Source organism: Hemitrygon akajei, chromosome 4 (genome assembly GCF_048418815.1).
Source record: "Hemitrygon akajei chromosome 4, sHemAka1.3, whole genome shotgun sequence".
Classification (NCBI taxonomy): domain Eukaryota; kingdom Metazoa; phylum Chordata; class Chondrichthyes; order Myliobatiformes; family Dasyatidae; genus Hemitrygon; species Hemitrygon akajei.
In genome coordinates, this window is record NC_133127.1 from 175,145,520 (window position 1) to 175,172,823 (window position 27,304).

The following is a 27,304-nucleotide window of genomic DNA, read 5'->3' on the forward strand; positions in this document are numbered from 1 at the left end:
CTCCACTATTCCCTCTCCCATACTTGGTTTGATCTGCCATGAAGGAGTTTGGGCAAAACACCAGCAAATGGGACTGGCCTAGATAAGGATCCTGATCAGCATAGACTAGCTGGACTGAAGGGCCCATTGGCTCTATATCTATCCCATGGAACCCTCTTGCTGTGATGGAACCTGCCTCCGGAAGGTCATTTTGGATGCAGGATAATGTGGCCTGCACATCAGATTGAATTGAAGATGCTCATAAACTCAATGGTCTAGAAGTTGGCTTGAGAGAGGATGATGTTGGTTCATTTTCCCTGCCAAAGGATTTGGAGGATTTAGCAGGGACAGTGTCAATGGTACTTCTGCAGCGCTCAGATGATCTTGCTGTATATGGGTGCCCAGTAGACCATGAGCTCATTGCCAAGTTTGGGATTTTGCCCTACAGATGGCTTTCTCCTCAGACAGCCATTTCTGGTGTTGGTGCATTGGAGGAAACGGGGAAGTTTCATCATCCATGTTCGGATTCACTGTGAGATGGCTCCCCAGATATGGACAGTGTTTTAAAGAGAATCAGCGTGGATCTTGATTATAGGGCAGCAGGGGCAGATTAGCAAAAACCTTTGTTCAGTAAAAAACTTTTGTTTCATAAAAGAATTGGCACGGGAGTCTAGCAATTAGTGTGGCACAATTACTGCTCTAGCGATCGCTCTTCCTGTCACCCCCCCTAAGGAGTTTGTACGTTCTCCCCATGACCATGTGGGTTTCCTCGGGGTGCTCCAGTTTCCTCCCACAGTCCAGTAATGTACAGGTTAGGGTCTGTGACTTACTGGCGTGCTGTGTTGCTGCTGGAAGCTTGGTGTACATTCGCAGTTTGCCTAGCAGAATCCTCACTGATCTGACTTGATGCAAACAAACATTTCAATGTATATGTTGATGTACATGTAACAAATAAAGCTCATCTTTATTTTTAGATGCAATGCCTTGGATACTTCAGTGATATAATCAGTAATGATCTGAGATTCAGCCACCATGTCCTCTAATGAATCAGAATCAGGTTTATTATCACCGGCATGGGTCGTGAAATTTGTCAACTTAGCGGCAGCAGTTCAATGCAATACATGATAGATATAGAAAATAAATAAATAAATGAAATACAGTTGTTTATATATGTATGTTACATAGTTAAATTAAGAATAGTAGTACAAAAACAGAAATAATAAAAAAGTGAGAAAGTGCTCATGATTCAATATCCCTTCAGGAATCGGATGGCGGAGGGGAAGAAGCTGTTCCTGAATCACTGACTGTGTGCCTTCAGGCTCCTGTACCTCATACCTGATGGTAACAGTGAGAAAAGGGCATGCCCTGTGGGATGGGAGTCCTTAATGATGGATGCCACATTTCTGAGGCATTGCTCCTTGAAGATGTCTTGGACACTACGGAGGCTAGTACCCATGATGGAACTGACTAATTTTACAACTTTCTGTGGCTTACTTCAATCATGCATAGTAGCCCCCCACCCCACCCCACCCCCATACTATAATTGGCAGATTTTGTCTCAACAGGAAGCTCCATAGTCAGCATTCATCATTTACTCAGTGGTGTCCATATTATAAATAAGCTCAACCATGCTGAGCTCTGTAACGTATTTCACCATCGATGGAAGGGGATGATTTACTTGATTGAATACCGAATAACAGCTCCTCAACCAAACAACGTGTGATGTTGAGTTTGATTTCAAAATGCCATTTGATTGATAATACTTTAGTCAGTCACAGGAAAGGGGTTATTTGCTTTTTCCAGCGGAGTCTAGGATTTCATCCAGACTTCACAAAGGGGCGCAGGGGGGTAGTGGGATGTCAGTGGTTGACGTCAGTTCCAACATGTGGACTGTGAGGCTCTAATGTGTAAGGAGACTGGAGCAGTAAGTGATCATGGGGGCTGTAGGTCAGCAGTAAGCTCCCATTAAGTACACAGTCCGTGAATAAAGTGGAAACACCAGTTACGTTGTATTAGGGAAAGGTTGAATAGGCTAGGACTTTATTCCCTGGACTGTAGGAGAATGAGGGGAGACTTGACAGAGGTGTATAAAATTATGAAGGGTATAGAGAGGGTAAATGAAAGAAAGCTTTTTCCACTGAGGTTGGATGAGACTAGAACTAGAGTTTGTGGGTTAAGGAAGAAAAGTGAAATGTTTAAGGGGTGCATGAAGGAGATTCTTTTCACTCAGACAATGGTGAGAGTGTGGAACGAGCTGCCAGTGGAGGTGGAGGATGAAAGTTTGATTTCAATATTTAAGAGAAGTTTGGATAAATACATGGGTGGGAGGGGTATGGAGAGCAATGGTCCAGGTGCTGGTTGATGGGACCAGGCAGAATAATCATTTGGAACGGACAAGATTGGCTGAAGGGCCTGTTCCTAGGCTGTAGTGCTCTTTGACTCTGTGACCTTGACTATATTCTTGACACTCATGGTAGTGCAACTTAAAATCATTAGCAGTGAGTCCCAAACCTTAAACTGAAATGCTGGCTTTCATGTCAACTTGAACAGCTGATAGTGAGTGCGAGACAAGCCACACATGGTTATCATTCAGCTCCTCCTACGTTAGAGAAAATGAACCCATCCAAATGAATTAGCAAAGGTATGTGAGGTAATTCATCGCAGGATTCCTGAATTGTAGGTTTTTATTGTTATTTTTAAACAATTGGATCTCACAGCTCCAAAGGAAAGGGTAACTTTGTGAAGATTCGGCATGTCATCTTAAACTTTGACAAGCCTTTGTAGACGTGTGGTGGAGATTATATTGTCTGGCTGCATCAGAGCTTGGTATGGAAACACCAATGCCCATGAACATAAAATCCTACAAAAAGTAGTAGATATAGCCCAATCTGTTATGTTTTGCAACCCCAAAACATAAAAAAACTAATTGTAAGAAAAAGAGAGCCAGAAGATAACTCGTGTACGTTCGAGTTTTACTTTAAGTGAGGCATGTACGTATCGAGTGGTAGCGTCATGATGTATGTAATTCATTTATTTTATATGTAAGCCTTAATGAATTATTTAAGCAAGCAAATGCTTATTAAAACAATACAGTGCTGTGCAAAAGTCTTTGGCACCCTAGATTTGTTATATGGTTTCTAATGGTGTGGCCTCCACATGGCCCTGATTTCATCATCATCGAGGCCGTCTGGGATTACGTGGAGAGACGGAAACAAGCAAGGCAACCAAAGTCTGCAGAAGAACTGTGGCAAGTTCTCCAAGATGCTTCGAACAACCTGCCAGCTGATTTTCTTATAAAATGACACCACAACATACCTAACAGAATTAATGCAGTTTTAAAGGTCACACCAAATACTGATTTGATTTTTTCTATTGCTTTCTATAGTAATTTTTTTGATATTTATAAACCTTTCATTTCATTGCTTTTAAAGCACCTTTGCTTTACAGAATTTTTTACAGGTGCCCAAGACTTTTGCACAGTACTGTATATTTACAATATTATTCAAATACTACTGAAATATTAAGTACAGAACACAGTCCATCACTTGTAAAGCCTGCACTCCCCCCCCCCCCCCCACCACCATTGAACGTATTTATACGGATCGCTGTTGCAGGAAAGCAGCATCGCTCATCGAGGACCCTCAGCACCCAGGTCAAGCTCTCTTCTCGCTGCTGCCATCAAGAAGGAGGTACAGGAGCCTCAGGGGCCAGACCACCAAGTTCAGGAACAGCTATTGCCCCTCAACCATCAAGCTCTTGAACCAAAGGGAATAACTTCACTCACCCCATTACTGAACTGTTCTTACAACCTATGGACTCACTTTCAAAGACGCTTCTCTATCTATCTATTACCGGTATTTCCTTTTATTCTTTATTTTAAATTTTACGTAGTTTGTTGCCTTTTGCATATTGGATGTTTGTCCATCCTGTTGGGTGCAGTTTTTTATGGGTTCTATTGTGTTTCTTGTATTTACTGTGAATGCCCACATGAAAATGAATCTCAGAGCTGCATCTAGTGACATATATGTATTTTGACAATACATTTACTTTGAACTTGTTGCCTGGATGAGAATAGGCTGAGTGAGTTCAGCCTTTTCTCCTTGGAGCGATGGAGGATGAGAGGTGACCTGATAGAGGTGTATAAGATGATGAGAGGCATTGATCGTGTGGATAGTCAGAGGCTTTTTCCCAGGGCTGAAATGGCTAGCACAAGAGGACATACATTTAAAGCGCTTGGAAGAAGGTACTGATGCACCATCAATAACTCACTCTAAGACGTAAAAGCAAGGTATTGGCTTTTATTGACTGGAAGAAGGAACAAGCAGTGAGTGACCACCATACTACATCCTGGAGACTGAGAGGCCGGGCTCAGACCTCCATCACCTTTATACAGGGGTCTGTGGGAGGAGCCACAGGAGCAGTCATCAGGGGGCGTGTCCAGACAGGTATATGTAGTTCACCACAGGTACAGAGGAGATGTCAAGGCAAGTTTATTTTATGCAGAGAGTGGTGAGTGCGTGGAATGGGCTGCCAGCGGCGGCGGTAACGATAGGGTCTTTTAAGAGACTCCTGGATGGATACATGGAGCTTAGAAAAATAGAGGGTTATGTGTAAGCCTAGGTAGTTCTAAGGTAGGGACATGTTCGGACAGCTTTGTGGGCCGAAGGGCCTGTATTGTGTTGTAGGTTTTCTATGTTTCTAATTTAAAATGAAGAAACTATTGCCAGAGAGCTAGAGTGGCCAGTTTGCAACAAAAGGAATTATTCTTCCGTCAGGATTAGATCAATGCCTGATTAACTAGATCTACATATAGTTAAAACTCGCTGCAGGAGGCTGAAGGCTTCATTAATAGGAATACAACAAGGTTTTATGATGCAAATTGGAACCCAATGGAAAGAAATCACAAAAATCCTTTGCACAGGCAGCTCAGGCTTTCAAAGAGCAGGAATTCCTGGTGGGCCCAAATCAATAACAGAATCAGAATCAGGTTTAATATCACCGGCATATATCGTGAAATTTGTTAACTTAGCGGCAGCAGCACAATACAATACACAATACAATGCATACAATTCCTAAATGAACATTCAACCCATAAACACTACCTCACTTTTCAAAAAATATATTTACACACTTAGTCCAGCGGTCGTGGAGCATACGGATCTTGGGCCTCCAGAAAGTGTCCACAGATGGGTGATTGATAAATTTGTGGCCTAAGGTAGAAAGAGCTGAGTTATACAGCTCTCATTACATGCACATGCAGTTCAACTCTTTGAGTGATTATGCAGAAAGTTTGAAATTAATAACTCATCTCCTTCTACTTTAGGCCATGAACTTATCAATCACCCCGACGAGTTATTTACTTCAAACTTTCTGCATTTTCACTCAAAGAGTTGAACTGCACGTGCATGTAACAAGAGCTGTATAACTCATCTCCTTCTACCTTAGACCACGAACTTATCAATCACTGTATGTGCGTGTGTGTGTGTATATATATATAAATAGTCTTAGGACAGATATAATGAAAATAGTGATGTAGTGTTCATGGGTTCAGTGTGCTGGCAGTGGATATCAGCTTGGGAGTGAAAATACTAAGTGAAGAGAATCTATCATTCCTACCATACTCACTTAACAGTTTTTACTCAAAGTTACCAGAAAATTCATGCTTGCCATTTGTCTTAACACGTATGCATAAATGTTCTATCCACACCCCCACCCAAAAACTTTTCTCTACCCCGAAGAAACAGCATATTGGAAAACACTTTCCATATTATTAAACAGTGATGATCAGAAATCAAGACCAAAGGCTTGATTATCATAAGACAATTCAAACTACACCTAAACAACTGACACCATTGAACTGTTAATGTACTTTTAGTACATTTTTGCATAGTGACATTTTCTGCAAATTCTTGGGAAGAATTAGTTCTGAACTGGAAATTATTCCTGCCATAGTGTGACTTTAAAACTCCTATTATCCTTAAAAGAAGAGGAATGATCTGCAAAGAACAAGAATTTCAGGTTGTATATTGTATACATTCTCTGATATTAACTGGAACCATTGAACTATTGAGTTAGTGATGAACAAAGATTTGTTAAAGATATCTTTAATAATAATATTTTAAAATGTGTTGAAAATGAAAGGGCATCAATATATTTCCCCAAGGATCTCTTCATAGTGCAAGATTTGGTAACAAGTTATAAACACTGATAGCAGGAGACTGTGTGGTTCATTCGGTAGATAGAGGCTTTTCATCTGTTTGGAATCCAGCCAGATCTGATGAAATATAGAGTCCTCTGCACTGTCACTATAAACCCCCAAGTTGGTGCAATCTAACGTAGTGTGGAACAGATGAATCAAAAGCACGTGAAGACCAGTTAATGAGATTGAGGCTGATCGGATGCTTACCTCAGCTCTGCATCTACACCTACCCCGAGCAACCTTTCACTGTCCACGGTAGTGTAGCAGCTAGTGCCACGCTACGTGTTCCGGAGTTCAGAGTTCAATCCCGGAGCTGTTCCGTAAGGAGTCTCTGTTGCCCTCCCCCATGGAATGCATGGCTTTCCTCTGGGTCCTCTGGTTTCCTCCCACAGTGCAAAGACAACACAGTCCCACAGTCCACAGTCCAACCTACTGGGCAGGTTAATAGGTCATTGTAAATTGTCTCAGGATTAGGTTAGGGTTAATTGGGTTTGTCGGGGGTTGCTGGGGCTGCACAACTCAAAGGGCCAGAAAGGCCTACTCTGCACCGTGTCACTAAATAAAATAAAATCAAGAATCTATCCACCTCTGACTCAAGGCACATTAAAAAAAATTAAACAAATTATGTTTTTTTAAACAGTGGTTCCACATTGTCTCGTGAGGGGAAGCTTTCTATCCGCATTCTTCTTGTTAAGACCCTCTGGATTTTACATTTCAATTAAGTTGCCTCACACATTCCAGACACCAACAGACAGAAGTCTAGTCCGTTGTTCACACTTTCCCACGTCATACTCCACCACTTACCAGATTAATCCATCTATGTCCCTTTGTAGTCTTGTGTACTGGCTTGTGTGGACAGCTAGGATGCAACACCCATGTACACCCTGATCAAAGGAGGGTCTTCACACCAAGGCTCTCTGAAAGTTCAAATAGCTTTCCTATCTATGTAGCATCAGCAATATTTTGGTGCCTTATCCTGGTCATTTTTAATGAATTGTTGAAAGTTGAAGCCCCAGCACTATTCAATCATTGGATTTTGTCAAAGAGATACAGATCCAGTCATGCCTACTCTTTCAGTTTGCCCTCTAATCTTCTATCTGTGCCAATATGTTAATTCCTACATCATCACTTTTTGTTTTTTGCAATAATTCATCTACTTTTGGAAAATTTTGTATAGTACATTATAATACTTGCTACTTTTTAAGATCGCAAATAATTTGGCCAATGAGACTTATGCTGAGTTTGTCTGAGTACCTTGAATTTTCAAAGTGCCTTGGTGTGAAGACCCTCCTTTGATCAGGGTTGACTATGAATGTTGCATCCTAGTTGTCCACATAAGCCAGTACACAAACCAGGGTGGTACGATATGGAGAGCAAGCTGCTGTCCATGGAGCAGGCTCCCTGTCTCTGCGCAGCTGGTGAATCCAAAGGGAAGGCAGAGAATGATACAGTTTGGCACCTGCATCTTCGCAGGAGTTGCCAGTCAGCACTGAACTCAACGCAGGACTGCCTTAGGGACTCCAGCTCCAGAATTTTCCTTAGGATTTATTCCCAAAGCCTCCCCCATGAATGGATGGGGGCAAGGCAGCAGATGTTTGAGATCAGAGTTTTCCTTCTCCTAGATGAGCTACCAACCACAGCTGACGAGCCTTACTAGTTTTAAGGCACTAGTAACCTGACTTTGCCCTTTCTCCTGTCAGTAGAAACAGTTCTGCCGGGCTTAGAGGCTAAGCCACACATGAAGGCCAGGAGCTGGATTTGGTTGTCAGAGGCTATTTGAGGTGCATGTCATTGGGAGCATTTAATAGTTAGTGGGAGCTTGTCCCCATTACCACCTCCAGCTGTGACAACCTTAAGGAACTGCCTTGCTATATTGTCTTGAATTACAGGTTTTAATATTTTAGCAAGCTAACTGGCCTGTAGTTTACCATGTTGCCTTTCTTTTTTTGAGGTTATATTCACAGTTGTCTAATCAAATTGAATCTTTTGCAATTCTAGAACAGTTCTGGAAAATTAAAACCAACACATCAACCATTGCACTCAACACTTCTTTTAAGACCCTAGGATGAATTCCAAGGATTCAGAGATTTCACCACCCCAGAACCAACAATTTGCTTTGAACCACTGCTTGGTGATTATTATCGTCTCTTCCTTCCAATTCCTTATTTATGGTCATTTCTGGAATTTTCTGTAATCTAACAGTTACAAGTCTAAAGCACAAACCTGCCACTATTTGGCAGTCAGAGAAGTGAGAGGAAGGCCACTAACTGGCTGGTTACAGTATTCCTGACACAAAGTTTACATTGTATGCCATAGAAGTTAAAGAAAACTACACTTATTTATGTCTATTTATGCTCCGAGAATTCATTTATATTTTTTCAACTGCAGACATGAAAAAAGACCTCAAGAATTATTAATATTGGCTTAACATATCCCACATTCACATCACTTTATTGGAGGTCACTAATGTTTAACATAAAGAAAAGAAAGATGCTTAAATGAACTTTACCCAGGGAGCAGCAATCTCCTTTATCCTCTTTCCTTCCGAGTCACTGATAAAGTTGTGATACAATACAACATATGGCTTCTGGCTTATAATCTCTTTTTTCACAGGCTGGAGAATCAAATGTGGACTGAGGTTTGACTCATAGGAGCAATAAAGGTTTGAGTCTTGATAGTGCTTTGGCTGTAATATAGTGAATCAATAATGAAGCATACAGACTAACAAATACAGTATATTAAAACAAATATTTATTTACTGAGATACAGTGCAGAATAGGCACTTCCAGTCCTTTAAGCCACGCCACCCAGCAAACCCTCAATCCAATCCTAGCCTAATCACAAGATCATTTACAATGACCAATTAACCTACCAACTGGACTTTGGACTGTGGGAGGAAACCAGAGCCCACCCGGAGGAAATCCACGGAGTCACGGGGATAGGATACAAGCTCCACACAGGCAGTGGTGGGAATTGAACCCCGGGCCTCTGTCACTGTAATAGCATTACGCTAACCACTACACAACCATGCCAGCCCAATTGAATGTTGAATAATAGCCTCAAGTTTTAAAATAATCTTAATCTATATTTTTTACATATAAATATACATATATGTATAAAGTACTTTCAATGTAATGAGCAGGTGTTTAATTTAATGGCAGATTTATCCAGAACAAGCTGAATTTATATCTATGCACAAATCAGAAGTTAAACCACTCAAGCACTATGGTGATAATAACACGCTATGAGATGGTGTACATCACCACAAATATTTTTAACAGACCACATGAAATTTCTTTCACAGTTCTCCTCATTTTTTATTCCAGAAGCCTCTCCAATGACCAGGGTGCTGTTCACACAAGTCGTGGGATATGAGTTAAGCAGTGGTTATATGGCGGAGCAGGGAAAGGGTTTCAGTCATTGCTTTCCTTTAATATGAAACAATGCAAAACTTGTCCTCACATGTGAATTATAGTGGTAAAATAAATTTTAAGACTGTAGAACAGAGAACTCTTCAGCACAGTACAGGCCCTACGCCCCACAACATTTTAACCTACTCTAAGATCAATCTAACCCTTCCCTCCCACATAGTCCTCCATCAAATATGAAATTTCAAAATAACTGGCTTTAATTTTGGATGCCACGGCAAATTGGAATCACAGATTATACAATTGGACAAGAAATATAGACTGTGAGACCATAAGACATTGGAGCATCCGGCCCAGCGAGTCTGCTCCGAAAGTAGCTGAATATTGACACTAGAGTTCACAGCAAAGAAAGATAAAAACAAACTTGAGAAGCCTTCCTGGCTCAGAACTGAGTATTGTGTACAGTTTTGGTCTCCAGGGTTAAGGAAGGACATCCTGGCTGTAGAGGAAGTGAAGCGTAGATTCACAAGGTTAATTCCTGGGATGTCAGGACTATCTTACGCAGAGAGGTTAGAGAGACTGGGCTTGTACACGCTGGAATTAAGGAGATTGAGAGGGGATCTGATTGCAACATATAAGATTATTAAGGGATTGGACAAGATAGAGGCAGGAAATATGTTCCAGATGCTGGGAGAGTCCAGTACCAGAGGGCATGGTTTGAGAATAAGGGGTAGGTTATTTAGGACAGAGTTAAGGAGAAACTTCTTCTCCCAGAGAGTTGTGGGGGTCTGGAATGCACTGCCTCGGAAGGCAGTGGAGGCCAATTCTCTGGATGCTTTCAAGAAGGAGCTAGATAGGTATCTTATGGATAGGGGAATCAAGGGATATGGGGACAAGGCAGGAACCGAGTATTGATAGTAGATGATCAGCCATGATCTCAAAATGGCGGCGCAGGCTCGAAGGGCCGAATGGTCTACTTCTGCACCTATTGTCTATTGTCAAACATGAATTAACTGTGCATGAGAGTCTAGAGGCTATGCTATTACCTGGGAGCCTAACTGCTGGCACAGTGATTCATACATGTCTCTGGTCAGCAGGTAAGTCGTATTTGGCCTCTGAAGCACAACTTCCTTTGGTTGAGTATCTGCAGAGGCTCCCAACATTTTTTGATACTTTAGTATGTTCTTGGCAACTCTTCTGTTGCTTGCATCTGTTGATGAGAAATCAGGCTACAAGTAGAATTTGAATAATTTCAATAATGTAAAAGTAGAAAAGATGTACAAGTTCTTATTAATGAACAAAGAAGTAGTTTAACTTAGAACAAAAAAGCAGAACATTTAACATGTAAAGTGGATACACAGTTTTTTTTATGCGTATCATGACAATGAGGCCTGGAATAAAAGGGTTAACATATAGTAGTAGTAGGCCTCCATTTGTCTTGATAGACCATGGATTTGCACCTTGGAAACTTCCCAGGGCGCAAGCCTGGGCAAGGTTCTTCTTATATGGAAGACTGGCAGTTGCCCAAGCTGCAAGTCTCCTCTCTCCACGCCACCGATGTTGTCCAAGGGAAGGGCATTAGGACCCATACAGCTTGGCACCAGTGTCGTCGCAGAGCAATGTGTGGTTAAGTGCCTTGCTCAAAGACACAAACGCAGCCTCAGCCAAGGCTGAAACTAGCGACCTTCAGATCACTAGATGAACGCCTTAACCACTTGGCCACGCGCTAACACGGTTAACATATATGGAATGCCTTTGATGGTTCTGGGACTGTACCCGTTGGAGTTTAGAAGAATGAGGGGTGATCTCATGGAAGCCTATCAAATATTGAAAGGTCTAGATAGAGTGGAGGTGGAGAGGATGTTTCCTATAGGGAAGTCTAGGACCAGAGGGCACAGCATCAGTATAGGACGTTCCTTTAGAACAGAGAAGAGGAGGAATTTCTTTAGCCAGAGCGTGGTGAATTTGTGGAATTCATTGCCACAGGTGGTTGTGGAGGCCAAGTCTTTGTGTATATTTAAAGTGGAGGTTGATAAGTTCTTGATTAGTAGTGATGTCAAAAGTTATGAGGCAAAGACAAGAGAATGAGGTTGACGAATAATAGATCAGCCATGATGGAATAGCAGAGCAGACTCAATAGGCCGAGTGGCCTCATTCTGCTCTTATGTCTTATGCTAATGATTTAGAGATCACGGCTATGTTAATCAATTTGAGTACTACAAATTATTAGATATAAAATCATACCTTATTTGAAACTATGGGTGTGTTGAAATGTAATCAGACATGTGTCAAGTGGGATCATATTATTGTAAAGCCTGTCCAGAAATAGATATGAATTCTTGCAGAAGTTAAATGTTTTGCTTAGGATCATTTATCCTTCCAAGTATTGCCTGTCAAAGCTTGAATTTTTGAACATATTGCAAACGAAACTGCAAACCAAGAAGGGAGCTTCTGATTACTCCAGATACCGGATCAAGTCTTCAAAACAAAGTTAATGTAGTGACAGACTGCAAAACACAAATTAACAGTGTATTAGATACTATAGCTACAGCTGTGTTCATATCACAGCTGGAAAGCAGAATAAGAGAGACTAAAAAGAAAAAGGAAATGAGATACCGCAGGTGTCAGGAATGAAAGGGTTAATGTATGTGGTGTGTTTGATGGCTCTGGGCCTGTGCTCGCTAGAGTTCAGAAGAATAAGGGATTCTCAGTGAAACCTATTGAATAGCCAGAGAGTGGTGAATCTGTGGAATTCATTGTCGCACAGGGCAAGTCATTGAGTATGTTTAAAGTGGAGGTTGATAGGCTCTTCATTAGTAAGGTATGGAAGGTTACAGGGAGAAGGCAGAAGAATGAGGTTGAGAGGGATCATAAATCAGCCTTGATGGAATGACAGAGCAGACTCACAGGACCGTATGGCCGAATTTTGCTCCTATGTCCTTTGGTCTCATGTCAGTTTAGAAACTCATGGGAATGTGGGGAGGATTAAAGTTGGGCTAATGTAAACTGGATGGCTAATGGTCAGCTGGACTCAATGGCCTATCTCCAAACAGTACAACTACGACACACAAAGAGAAGCCTTTTGAACATATTCACTTCACAGGGTTGAGGTGTAGCATTAGAGCCATTCCAAATATGGAGCAATATTGAAGTTTTGGATTGATGATTAACTAATGGACAGCAGAAATAAGTGGTCTATTTTTGGTTTAGTGAGCTATATCTGATGGGATTCCTAGGGATCTCCAGATGTTTCTTTTCTATATTAAGAGCTAGTAATGGTTAAAATATTAAAATTTCTTTAGAGATTTTGGGACTATTTATGTTTAAGAATGACTATAGACAAAGAAGACAAGAGGTGAATCTGTCAAAAAGTGCGTTGGATTGAACTTGGTGATTGCCACAAAGGAAACTGTGGCTTTGGAGAGTTAGAGGTAAAAAGATTTTAGCTGCACGTACCAAGTTGTAGCAGTTCTTTAGATAGATTCACGGCATGACCAACATTTCCCATCTGAAAAACAATACACAAGCATTGAGTACGTTACTTTACATTCACATAGGTATAGAGTCCCACAGCATGAGAATAGACCATTCAGCCCATTGGGCCTATGCTAGCTGTCAAAGACCTATTGATATTGTCCTCTTGTGCCAAGGTGAGGCCACCCACGGGGTCAGAAGCAACATATTGTATTCCATCTGTGTAGCTTCCAACCTGATGGTATGAATATTGATTTCTCCTTCCAGTAATCAAGAGATAAGAGGCCTCCAACCTTGTCACCTGTCTATCACTTGTCCCTGGGTCCCCTCCATCTCCTTTTTCTCCCATGGTCCACTCTCCTCTCCTCTTAGATTCCTCCTTCTCCAGCTCTTTATCTTTCCAACACACTTGGCTTCACCTATCACCTTCCAGCGACCCCCCCCCCCCACCTTTTTATTCTGGTGTGCTCCCCCTTCCTTTTCAGTCCTGAAGAAAGGTCTCGGCCCAAAACATTGACTGTTTATTCATTTCCATAGATGTTGCCTGACTTGCTGGGTTCCTCCAGTATTTTGTGTGTGTTCCTTTTCATCTGTATTAATCCCATTTCCCGGCAATTGGCCAGTAGCCTCCTTGGCCATCGCATTTCAAACACTTCTTCAATGATGTGAAAGTAGCTGGATCCGCGGCTGAGTTGTGTTCGACTCCTATTTCAGGATTTTAGCATTTCTCCTTCTCATACACAGAGCCAGCCCTTTTGGAAATGCAGAAGAGGAGAGAAAAACTTACCCATTTGAAGTGCCTATTCCCCTGTGTAAAACCGCCCTACGCATCCCTCACTAGTTGTACTTGCCTGCATGAATGCATCCTCAGCAATACTCAAAAAGTCCATGCATTCTCCACGTCAACTGATGGCCAATGCTTTCCCTGCTTTTCCTCTCTCAATGTATCACTAAGCCATCCTTTCTTTCACTAATTTCACAAATGTGGGGTAGTTTCCCCTTAATCAAATTAATCAAGTCATGAGGATATTATTTTTGGTGGGATGCCTTATATGCTAGCAAGTCAGCCTTGGCCTGACACTTTCTGCATTTTTCCAGTTTTAGCAGATGTGCTGCCTGACAAACACTTCTCACCATGTAATGAGAAAAAGCCAGGTGATCCAGGGCATCCTCAAGACTTCCTTCATCTTCAGTATTCCAGACTCCGATACTTTGTCGGAAAAGATCGACTGCTTCCTCTAGCCAAATAACCGAGTGATAATAGTCTTCTGAATCATAGGCAACCTGGGATGAAAGTTCAAAAGTTCAAAGTTCAAAAGTCAATTTGTTATCAAAGTACATATTTATATATTTCATCATATATATTTATTTTCTTGCAGGCATTCACAGTTAAACAAAGAAATACGAGAACATCAGTGGAAAAACTACACTCAAAGACTGACAACCAACCAATGTGCACAAGACAAACTACAAAGTTCTAGAAAGTGAGACCAGGGGTTATGGAATCAGTTCAATGTTGAGGTGAGTGAAGTTATCCACCCTGGTTCACGATCCACAACTGTTCCTGAAACTGGAGACTTTCACCTCTCTTTTACACTTTATGTATCTAAAGAAACGTTTGGAATCCTCTTTAATATTATTAGTTAGCTTACTTTCATATTCCATCTTTACCAACTTAATGACTTTTTAGTTGCCTTCTATTGGTATTTAAAAGCTTCCCAATCCTCTCACTTCCCACTAATTTTTGCTCTATTATATGCCCTTTCTTTGGCTTTTATGTTGGCTATGACTTCTCCTGTTAGCCATGGTTGTGTCATCTTGCCTTTAAAATACTTCTTCCTCTTTAGGATGTATATATCCTGTGTCTTCCGAATTGCTTCCAGAAATTCCAGCCATTGCTGCTCTGCTGTCATCCCTGGCAGTGTTATTTTCCAATCAATTCTGGCCAACTCCTCTCTCATGCCTCTGCAATTTCCTTTACTCTTTTATTTTTAAAGTGATGTCTAAATGCCTGCTGAGTTTATAGGTAAATTACACATAAATACTTCTATATAAAATCATGGAAGGTTATTACATTCTCTATACAAGGGAAATGTTCTCCTAATATGATAGCAGATAGTTCCTTATAAAATTATACAGCACATGGTATTGTGTGCAGAGGCAAGGATCTTATCCCAATAACCATTTAATCTCATCAGCAAAGTACATATCTTTACATTAATATGAATTTACAGGGCCAATAAGTGCATACTTAACATGCATTCCAACAATGATCAGTTTTGAATTCCTGCATATCCTAAAACATGCACGATATTTTGCACCACTCCAGCTTTCAAATGACTGCTGCTATTCATGGGGTAGGTGACCATGGAGTAGGTCAAGTATCGGACAAGTCATCCAGATGCTTGCAATGATTAGCATGACGTTCCTGATTCAGTTTATTGATGGACTCATTTATTACCATCTTACATCACCTGTTTTCACACTTCAAGTAAATTCATGATTAAATTTAGTACCAATGAAATAAATTATTATTTGATGTTAGGGTAAAATGTTTAGAACTGAGCCAGAAGCTAAATTTCAATGGAAAATTGGGCCTATTTCAAGTAATTTCAAAATAATAATTCACGTGACACTAAACTGAGTGTGCAGAGACTGTGCAGGGGATGCGGAGAGTCCGCAGAGGGATATAGACAGGTTAAGTGAGTGGGCAAGGATCTAGCAGATGGAGTATAATGCTGGTAAATGTGAGGTCATCCATTTTGGAAGGAAAAATAGAAGAACAGATTATTATTCAAATGGTGAAAGATTGCAGCTGTTGTGCAGAGGGATTTGGGAGTGCTTGTGCATGAATCACAAAAGGTTGGTTTGCAAGTGCAGCAGGTTATCAAGAGGCAAATGGTACGTTGGCCTTCATTGATAGAGGGATTGAATTTAACAGCAACTGTACAAGGTACTTGTGAGGCCGTACCTGGAGTACTGTGTACGTTTCTGGTCTCCTTACTTCAGTAAGGATATACTAGCTTTGGAGGTGTTGCAGAGGTGGTTCACCAGGTTGATGAGCCCATGAGGAGAGATTGCCTGGGACTATGCTCACTGGAATTCAGAAGAATGAGAGGAGATCTTATAGAAATAAGATCTATATGTGGCGGGAGGAGGAGGCGGCGATGGCGGTAGGCGCACAGACAGAGCGGGATCCGTCGTCCGTTTCTCCTGAAGGGGAACTGGGGGGGCGAAGGTGGAGGGTGGGGACTTTTCCGTCCGCACTCAAGCCACCGGCACCCCGGAGATGGAAATGAAGTGCTTCGAGTGCTCGGCATTGCCCTCCAGCTGGATGCAGGAGGAAGTGACTCGAAGGTCGGGTCTGTTGGCGGGAAAGAACGACGTGTATTACTACAGGTTGCCAGTACATCACGCACCATTCCCTGGCCAAGAAGATTATTTTGGGGTCTGAGTCCATAGGACACTCAAAGCTGCTATGCGGGTTGACTCTGTAGTTAAGAAGGCATACAGTGCATTGGCCTTCATCAACCGTGGGATTGAGTTTAAGAGCCGAGAGGCAATGTTACAGCTATATAGGACCCTGGTCAGACCCCACTTGAAGTACAGTGCTCAGTTCCGGTCACCTCACTACAGGAAGGATATGGAAACCATAGAAAGGGTGCAGAGGAGATTTACAAGGATGTTGCCTGGATTGGGGAGCATGCCTCATGAGAATAGGTTGAGTGAACTCGGCCTTTTCTCCTTGGAGCGACAGAGGATGAGAGGTGACCTGATAGAGGTGTATACGATAATGAGAGGCATTGATTGTGTGGATAGTTGGAGGCTTTTCCCCAGGGCTGAAATGGCTGGCATGAGAGAGCACAGTTTTAAGGTGCTTGGAAGTAGGTACAGAGATGTCAGGGGTAAGTTTTTTTACGCAGAGAGTGGTGAGTGCGTGTAATGGGCTGCTGGCGGCGGTGGTGGAGGCGGAATCGATAGGGTCTTTTAAGAGACTCCTGGATGGCTACATGGAGCATAGAAAAATAGAGGGCTATAGGTAAAGCCTAGGTACTTCTAAGATAGGAACATGTTTGGCACAGCTTTGTGGGCCGAAGGGCCTGTATTGTGCGTATATTTTCTATGTTTCTATCTAGTATCTAAAATTATGAAAAGGATAAGATAGAGGCAGGGAATTTGTTTGAACTGGTAGATTAGATTGAAATTACAGGACATAGCCTCGAGATCCAGGAGCATAGATCTAGGTCAGAGATGGGGAGGATTTGCTCTCCCCAGAGAGTATTGAATCTGTGGTATTCTGTGCCCAGGGAAACAGAAGTGGCTAACTCATTAGATATATTTAAGACACAAAAAAATTGCATAGTAGGGGATCTAAGGGTTATGGAGAAAGGCAGGTAGATGGAGCTGAGTCCACAGCCAGATCAGTACTGATCTTATTGAATGGTGGAGTATGGCTACTCCTGCTTCCATTTCTTATGTTATTAATTACTAAAAGTGGAGAGAGAGAGAGAGAGAGAGAGAGAGAGAGAGAGAGAGAGAGAGAGAGAGAGAGAGAGAGAGAGAGAGAGAGAGAGTGAGTGAGAGAGAGAGAGAGAGTGAGAGAGAAAGAGAGAGGGAGTTTGTAGGATTGAGCATATGTACATACTAGACTTTTAAATGTAATAATATGATGGGAGCTCTCTCATTTCTTGGAGACAACATGTACTACCTGACTTCAGGATATAGTCACAAAATTCCTTCTGGCTGATCCATCCAGACTTCAGAATGAATTCTCAAAAATCATCCTAGGCAATATTGATTTAAAGAAGAGGCTATGTCTTATTGAATGGTGGAGGAGGTTTGACAGACCAGGTGGCCTACTCCTTCCCTGTTTTCTTAAGAACTTTTTAAAAGCTATTATTAATGCTTTTTGAGATAGTGATTTAGATGCATATCATATTTTTTACTGAGTTAAGTATTGTATGTAATTAGTTTTGCTACAACAAGTGTATGGGGCATTGGAAAAAAAAGTTGAATTTCCCCATGGGGATGAATAAAGTATCTATCTATCTATCTATCTTATGTTGTGCTGTTGCATAAGATTAGTTCATGCCCGGTTCTCCCTAGATCAAAAACTGGAGAATATATTTTCATCTCAGTAAGTGGGAGTGCAGGGATTAGTTGGCTCACATAGAAATGATTTATGGAAACACAGAAAATATGAATAGGAATTGACCCACTATGCCTTTTTGATCCTGCTCCATATTTCACTTCCAATCATCTAATCTAATATCACCTTCTTGTTCTTTCCCCTTTGTTGTCCTTTGCACCCAGAAATTTATCTATATCCTTCATAGTTATATTCATCTCTCCAGTCCTTTGTGTGAAGAACTATCTCTTCATCTCAGTCCAAAGCCTCTTTCACTATAACCTGAAACCATGGCTCCTCATTCTAGGTGTTCCTGCCTGGAAGAACATCCTCCCTGTATCGAATCTAACAAGACTTGTCAGAACTGCGTAAGTTTCAAATAAATTACATTTCATTCTACCTGGCACTAGAGAAAGCAGTCCCAATTGACCTAATCTCTCCTCATGCAATAGTCTCTCCAAGATAAGAATCTATTTCCATTGATACGAGCAGAGAAGTGAGAGGGGCACATCTCTCCCTACAACTAAAATAAATCGAAACTGTTTTCAGTAACCACTTATCCAAGTGCTGCTCCCCAATCCAACTGTTGACACAAAACTTCACCACAGCCCTCTGGAAGAAGCATCATTGTCTACAAGATGATCTCAATCAAATGCTCACCACCACCTCAACTTTCTAAGATGGCTGAAAAGAGCTGGACTGTGCACATCAGTTCTCATGGCCTTCTACAAATGCAGTTGAGAGCATCTGAACATGCTGCATCTCTGTGTGGTGGACAAGAGGGCTCTAGAACAGGCTGTTAAAACTGCCCAATGCATCACCGGCACCGGTCACCATCAGGGACATTGATACAGAGAGGTACTGGAAAAAGGCAGCCAATATCATAAAGGATCACACCCACCTGGCTTATGGTCCCATTCCTATCAGGGAATAGGCGACGGAGCATCCATGCCAAGACCACTAGACTCAACAGCAATTACTTCCCCCAAGCCATCAAACTGGATCACCCCCTTCACCCACTACCACCTACCTCCTACCATCCTACCAGCACTACATCCACATCAGACACTCCTCTCCACAGCTCATCAGCAACCTTCATCCTTCCGCTTTACAGCTACTGGATTATTGTGTTTTATTGGATTGCTTTTATGTTGATATTTATTCTGATCTTTACGCTTATTGCGTTTTTTAACGCTGAGTTTGGGGTCTGGAGTAGCAATTATTTCGTTCTCCTTTACACTTGTGTATTGAAGAACAATTAAAAAAAGGCAACCTTGAATAGTACTTTGAATAGTAGTTGAAAATTAGGAACGAGTCTGCAGTTAATGAATGCAGAATAGATAAATGTTTAAATACTCTTCAGCAAAGGCAGTACACATTCAACCTAACGTTAGTAACAAAAAACTTACATATAAGAGAATCTTATTCCAAGTATGCACTATGGCCTTCTGAATATATTTAATACCAGTCCCATTATTTCAAAACAAAATAAAGCTCTATCACTGATATTTTTACATTATTGTTTACATACCTTTCCAATTTGAAAACAGTCATCTGCTGAAAGGCTGCTGGATAGATCTGGCCTGTAGATACTGGAAACCTCTCTTCCAGCTATCTGTAGGAACTCCCCTTTGATCAAACCCTTTGTGCTTAGGGCATACACATCCTGCAGCCTCATCAAACCCTTGGCAGCTCCCTTGAGGTCCTCATGTTTTGGGAGATGCTCCTCGACTTTCTCAAAAGCAGCCTTGAGTGCTAGATACAGTGGTTGGAATCAGTGTCAGTTGACCTTACTACAGATCATTTTCCACAGGCTTACATGTTATGGTCGTCATCTTCTGCAGCTGGTTAAAATATCCAGTGTTTATTTCTATGTAAAACATAGAGCAATTTTAGATTGTGAAGCCAAAGATTTGGGCTGGGTGTACAAACTCACAAGTATTGAAAGAAATGTGGAAGATTTTAATCACAATTTGTCTAAAAATCATCAAGGATATAGCATTCTGACCTATCTAGTGAAGAACAATACATAATTCATTACATTTAATATATTTTTTAGGAAAAGGGATTTTTACAACTGTTTCTCCTCAACTATTTGTGAATGTTATTTGATCTTCCCCAGGTCTTTCTACTACAGTATGTGCTGTCTCAGGATACACTAGGAATTTGTGACCAAATAGCCTCCTTCCTGCTGACAAATGTTGGAATAAAATTCTACAGGTGAAACTCTAGTGTTACTTTCTCAAACTTGCCTTTCAAACTTTTGGCAGCCCTATCAATCCTTGCAAGAATCATGGTCCAATTCCCGTGAACATTGATAAGGTTATTAGAAGACTGCTGAGCCACACACATTGAATGTGAAAAATCACTAGAGGAGAGTCGCCCTTTGGACTTTAATCCAACACTTACCCACACCTTTCAAAGAAGGGAAAAATTCAGATGAAAATTAAACAGAATACACACAGTGGCCACATTATCAAGCACCTGTACACCTGCTTGATAATGCAAATATCTGATCAGCCAATCATGAGGCAGCAACTCAGTGCATAGAAAAATGCAGACACAGTCAGGAGATCCAGTTGCTGTGGAGACCAAACATCAGAATGGGGAAGAAATGTGATCTAAGAGACTTTGGCTGTGGAATGATTGTTGGTGCCAGTCCAGATGGTTTGAGTCTCTCAGAACTGCTGATCTCTTGGGACTTTCACACACAACAGTCTCTGGAGTTTACAGACAGTGGCAGTTCCAGGTAGTACATACATTATTTTTATTGTAATTTACAGATTTTATATGCATTGCACTGTACTGTGGCTGCAAAACACTAAACAAATTGTGATAGTAAACCGGATTCTGATTCTGAGGATGGACAGATAAGCAAACAATCTGTTTCCATACCAACAACCATAGCTACTACTTTTTTATGAATTCTTTCTGATATTTATTCAATTTAGGTTTCAGTTTTATCCCTTCAATATCGCCTAGTAAAAATAATATTGGGTTATGTGGAAGTTGTGTTCCAATAATTTGTTCCAGTAAAACTCTTAAATTTGTCCAAAAAGGTTGAATTTTAAAACAAGACCAAGTAGAATTAAAAAAGTACCAATTTCTTGATTACATCGGAAGCATTGATCAGATAAATTTGGGTTTAATTTATTTATTTTTTGTTGTGTAATATATAATTGATGTAAAAAATTATATTGCACTAATCTTAACCAGACATTTGTTGTATTTGTCATACTGTCAAGACATAGTCTTGACCAACTTGTTTCTTCAATTTTAATATTCAAGTCAGTTTCCCATTTTTGTCTTGACTTATGAATTCCTTGTTTAATTGCCTGTTTTTGAATCAAACTATACATAGAAGAAATAATTTTTTTAATTTTTCCTTTTGGAATTAAAGTTTCTATTTCATTAGGTTTCAGCAATAACATTGTTTGACCCAGTTTATCTCTTAAATAAGCCCTTAATTGGAAATAACAAAAAAGGCTATTGCAGTTATTTGGAAATCGGATTCATACTTAAGTATAGATCGTTGGAAGAACAAAATCTTTAGCTGTATTCCACTTGAAAAAATTACTTACAATTTAAGAGATAAATATGAAACATTTCTGAAAATTTGGCGCCCTTATTTACAAAAGATAGGACTAAATATATAGGTGCTCCGAAGATAAAATTACTGGTTATTTGGGGAAAGAAATAAATATATATACTAAAGCTATTATGAACTCCATGGAGCATGTGGGGATCTTCTGATATCCAGGCATTCTTTCTTCTCTTTTTTTTCTTTCTTCTATAGGGATATGTTAGGGGGGAGGGGTTAAGGGGAGGGGGAAGGGTCGATAATTTTTTTTTTCTTTCTTTCTGTAATCATTTGAAAACTCAATAAAAAAATTAATAAAATAAAATTAAAAAAACCACAGCTACTATCACTTTAATGGAACATGAAATCCAGAACTATCAAAACCAGAGTCTCAAAACAAAGGACGAAGCAAGTTCTCTGCAAAAACCTGGCTTCAGTCCAACAATTGTCGTTCAACAGCAATGGTCAGACACAGAAAATTACTTTTTACAATTGGAATAGCGTTCTGTGGTGCCATATTCAATTTAAAGATCAATATAATTATAATCGCATTGTTAGAAAGTACAAGATGTAAGCACCCACCTTGAGTATTTTCAATGGCTTCATTGCTGTACACAATATTTTGCCAGTCCACCCGCAACCTCTTTATAAGGGTGTAGGCAAACAGGGGGTTTGATATCGCTGTCACCGATTCCTGGTATACATTTTTATGCAGTGTTTTTACTTTTTCATAAAATCTGAAATTCAATGGAATTAACAAGATCTATGACAACAGGGTGCAACCCTTTTAATGAAAGGAAACATAAATGGTATCTCTTGACAATCTGAACAGTAGTTATGGACAAAGTCACTCTGCCACATGTAACAACATGGTAATATTGTTGTCCTTGGGAAATAAAACAGGGATGGGGAGAAAGTGGGAAAAAATTGCAAAATATGTAACAGCAGTTACTAAATGATTGGCCTCCCCATTACAAAAATTATATGGTAGACTTAAAATATGGACTAAGAGTATGGCTTTGTCTTCATCCTTGTTGGAACTTCAACTAATTGAGGACTTAAACTAGTTGGAGAACAAAATAATAGTAAGTTCCTCGAAGTTGGTGCTGGCAGCAGAAATGTAGAGTTGAATGCCTTCCATATATGTTATAAAGGAAAATATATCCTGGAGTTGTAATTATTGTTGGGAAATTCGTTCCTGTATTTTGTTCACTGAGATGAAGTTAAGGCTACAAATGAGCATTCCTGATGCATGTGTACATCTGTGGGGCAAATTACTGTGAGTACTGTTGTGTCTGGTGAAAACCCACAGGAGGTTTACAGAACAGTGAAATTACAGCATCAGCTGTTGTGCAAAGCTGATGAACTGCTCATCAGGAATTCTGCACTCTAGTTAACAGTTTCTGTTCATCACCCGTATGATATTGGGAATAACTCCTCTGATATTAGAACATAAAACGTAGAACACTACAGCAAAGTACAGGTCCTTTTAACCTACTCCATGATCAATCTAACCCTTTCCTCAACACAGCCAGGTGCCTATCTAAGAGTTTCTCAAATGTTCCTAATATATCTGTCTTACTGAAGTGCATTCCATGAACTTACACTCTCTGTGTAAAACACCTACTTCTGACACCCTTGATCCCCCCCCCCCAATACTTTACTCCAATCACCTTAAAAGTGTATCCTTTCATATTAGCCATTGCCATTCTGGGAAAAGGGCTCTACTGTCCATTCTATCTATGCCTCGTACCAATTTTATACACCTTTATCAAGTCTTCTCTCCTCCTCCTTCACTCTAAAAAGAAAAGTCCTAGCTTGCTCAACTTTTTTTCATAAGATATGTTCTCTAATCCAAGCACCATCCACTGCACCCTCTCTAAAGCTTCCATATCATTCCTATAAGGAAGTGACCAGAGCAGAATACAATACTCCAGTTGTGGTCTCACAAGAGCATTATGGAGCTGTAACATTACCCCATGACTCTTGAACTCAATCTCCTAACTAACAAAGGCAAACAGACCATACACATTCTTGGCCACCAACTGTACAGGACCCTGGTGAGACCACACCTGGAGTATTGTGTGCAGTTTTGGTCTCCAAATTTGAGGAAGGACATTCTTGCTATTGAGGGAGTGAAGCGTAGGTTCACAAGGTTAATTCCCGGAATGGCAGGACTGTCATATGTTGAAAGATTGGAGTGACTGGGCTTGTATACACTGGAATTTAGAAGGATGAGAGGGGATCTGATTGAAACCTATAAGATTATTAAGGGATTGGACACACTGGAGGCAGGAAGCATGTTCCCGCTGATGGGTGAGTCCAGAACTAGAGGCCACAGTTTAAGAATAAGGGGTAGGCCATTCAGAATGGAGTTGAGGAAAAACTTTTTCACCCAGAGAGTTGTGGATCTGTGGAATGCTTTGCCTCAGAAGGCAGTGGAGGCCAATTCTCTGGATGCTTTCAAGAAAGAATTAGATAGAGCTGTTAAAGATAGCAGAGTCAAGGGATATGGGGAGAGGCAGGAATGGGGTACTGATTGTGGATGATCAGCCATGATCACAGTGAATGGCGGTGCTGGCTTGAAGGGCTGAATGGCCTACTCCTGCACCTATTGTCTATTATCTATTATCAACCTTCACGGCACCTTTGAGGGACCTATTGACTTGGACCCCAAGATCCCGGTTCACCAAGAATACTGCCATTACCTTTGTACTATGCCATCAAGTTCAGCCTTCCAAAGTGAATCAGTTCACACTTTCCTGCATTGAACTCCATCTGCCACTTCTCGGTCCAGTTCTGCATTCCATCAATGGCCTATTGTAATTTTATGAGAACCTTCTACAATATCCACAACACCATCAACTTTATGACACAGTTAGAGGACATTCAAGCAGTGACCCTATTTGCTCACTGATGTCATCCGCAATGGTTTCATATGACATCAGCCCATTGGACCAGCTGATCTGGACTCAATGGTTATTGGCTCTAAAGAGGTCAAGCACAGCATGGATCCAGCCAAACCCTTACAGCCACACAAATGGTGGACCTCTGGAATACTGAAAGAATGTGTGCCCCGGCTTGAATGCGTCAATAGATGGGAATGCTTAGCGGTGGGCCAGTGATGCTGTGCGGATAGTGATCAATGCTGCAGCAGTTGTGCAGCTGGCTGGGCAGCGATGTCAGCAAGCTTCAGAATTCTGTGCATGGCTGCACTGCAGGAGGGAAGTAGGAAATGCTGGTCAAATGCTGATGCATCACTTCTTGCCACACACCTAGAATTTTTCTTAGCATCAAAATAAACTTTAGTCATAATAAAAAAATAAGAATAAATTCCCTTTAGTTCTTACATTCATAGTCAATGTGCTAAGTAATATCCTATTACATTCCTTAAAACCAATGACGCTGTTGCCACGCATGTGCCCCCTGGGGTGGTACAGTACCATCATCATTGGCGGGCTTCCTTGCCCAATTCAGCCCCTCCCTACGCTGTAGCAGAAGAACCTAAAGCCGTGGTCTTCCCCCACTCAGCCCTTGTGGCGGTTTCCGTGCAGACCCCGGTACGTACTCCTACAGCCTGGAATGCGCCAGTCAGCAACATTCGTCCACATTCCAGAACTTCACGCTGAATCAGGGGCAGGTTACATACCCTCAGGCTTCATGCCAGCTTTAACTACTGCACACGTGGTGAGATCTTGAATGGGTTTCCAACCTTCCTTGAAAGAATGAGGCTAAACGGTCTGATTTCCCCCCATTATCTTAAAGTGTTGAAATATTTGCCATTAAATAAGCATATTTTAAGTTAATTTAAATAGGGATATTTTTGCCCATTGACACATACTGAAGAATATCACCGCTAAAAAATAATTCTGGTGTAAAGGGTGACAGGTCTCTGGATGAAAAGTGAATGTTTTCTCAAAGGTGCCTTAAAATTACTTTTAATAATTTTCTTTAAATGTAACCTAAATTACCTTCATTTAATGTTGCTGCTCTTAATTGGTTTCTTGTGATGGGGACATATTAAGTTTAAACGAATGAAAAGGAATTCGCCAAATCATGCATCAAAGATTTTCACTGATTCTGTTGTATTTCTCTGTACTACTGTGAATGCCTACAAGAAAACGAGTCTCGGGGTAAGTATAGTGGTGACACATACAATCTTTGATAATAAACTAACGTTGACGTTTGAAATCTAAATAAATCGGAAGCAGCACTGACGAGGGTCACGGAAACTTGACTAAGCCTGCTATCTGATCCGGCAGTCCAGCTCTGTGAAATGAGGCAGTGTAACTTTTCTCCAATGTCCTGAACGGGGCAGCCAATATGACGCTCTACAACGGATTAAATCAGTGAGAGAGACTGCGATAAAATTGCGGCGACACTCAGCTCCAACCTCTCAACAGGCTGCAACATTATCTTTTCAAAAGAATACCCGATCCTTGTCGATTTACAATTGATTTTAGGGTAGTGAAAGTAAAAATGAGCTGATTGAAACCAGATACCTTCTAATCCAAATTGATAAATTCAACGACAGGCGAGGATCGAAGTCGTAAGGCTAAACTAACTGAACAAAACCTCGTTCACTCCGTGAAAGAATAATCCGGCATTCTATGACGGTGTCAATCAGACTGCTAAAAATTGTTCTCATTTCTTTCAAATACACGGATTTTATAAAGAAAATAGCAAAGGTTTGACTCGGAGCGAAATACAATCTTACCGCTTTAGGTCGTCCATTCTATAGATCTCATTTTCAATGTAAACCTGTAAGTTTTGCAGAAGTTTCTTTTCCACGCCGATTTCTCCCTGGATGTTGACAATGGAGGTGTACAGGTCACCGCGAGATAGGGTCATTAAGGAGCCGCTCACCAAGCACAGGAACAGTGAGGGCTGCAACAATAGCATTTTATAAACTTTCCTCCCCGACCGCCAATCCACACGTAGGAATAGTGTTCCAACTGCTCCTTCGGGCCGACGATGATTAATTCCCTCGGTATTTTAAAAGAGGGGTCACATTTCCAGATCAGATCGTTGAGATGCGATCCGCCTCGGCCGGCGTTAGGATTCATCTGCCCATACTGCGATGCCAGGGATCGTGAGGCTGGCGTGGAGCTGTGCAGAGCAAAGCGGCTGGGTCCACACACCCAGGAGCGCTATCTCACGGATCCTGACTGACTGGATCTTGGCCGGGATTTTCAATGGGAATCAATCCCATTGACGTCAAGCGACCCAGCGAATGATGCACCGTATCCACAGATTGGTGAATGAGATCGGGAGCGGTTCGGAGGCGCCGCACTCGGTTTAGGGTAGGGGTGACCTGCGGTGCGTGGCATCTCAGTCTCTCCCCACAGCACCCAACTGTGGCGAGGGTGTGCTTCTTGGCACGATAGGATGGCATTGCTTCTGTCGGGGTGTGGGGGGGGGGGGGGGAATTGCAGGTTATCTGACGATACAATGGCAAACGCCGAAGCGTTAACGGTTTCAATATCTACCAGACCCGTTGAGAGTTTCCAGGATTTTCTGTTTTTATTTCAGATTTCCAGCATCTGCAGTTTCTAAACAGAAATGAGTAACAAACA

General features: G+C 41.2%; 1 protein-coding gene across 1 annotated transcript in view; it reads right to left on the minus strand.

The window, feature by feature from the left end:
* p4ha3 (prolyl 4-hydroxylase, alpha polypeptide III) overlaps window positions 1–26,927 on the minus strand; it is a 79,882-nt gene extending 52,955 nt beyond the window's left edge. The window contains exons 1-7 of the mRNA XM_073044035.1: window positions 26,446–26,927; window positions 22,311–22,465; window positions 19,680–19,903; window positions 14,155–14,304; window positions 13,003–13,054; window positions 10,593–10,756; window positions 8,688–8,864 (exon numbers count right to left, since the gene is read on the minus strand). Coding sequence (XP_072900136.1) covers window positions 8,688–8,864; window positions 10,593–10,756; window positions 13,003–13,054; window positions 14,155–14,304; window positions 19,680–19,903; window positions 22,311–22,465; window positions 26,446–26,630 — 1,107 coding nt within the window. The 5' untranslated portion in view covers window positions 26,631–26,927. The remainder of the gene's footprint in view (window positions 1–8,687; window positions 8,865–10,592; window positions 10,757–13,002; window positions 13,055–14,154; window positions 14,305–19,679; window positions 19,904–22,310; window positions 22,466–26,445) is intronic.
* Window positions 26,928–27,304: the final 377 nt, after the last annotated feature.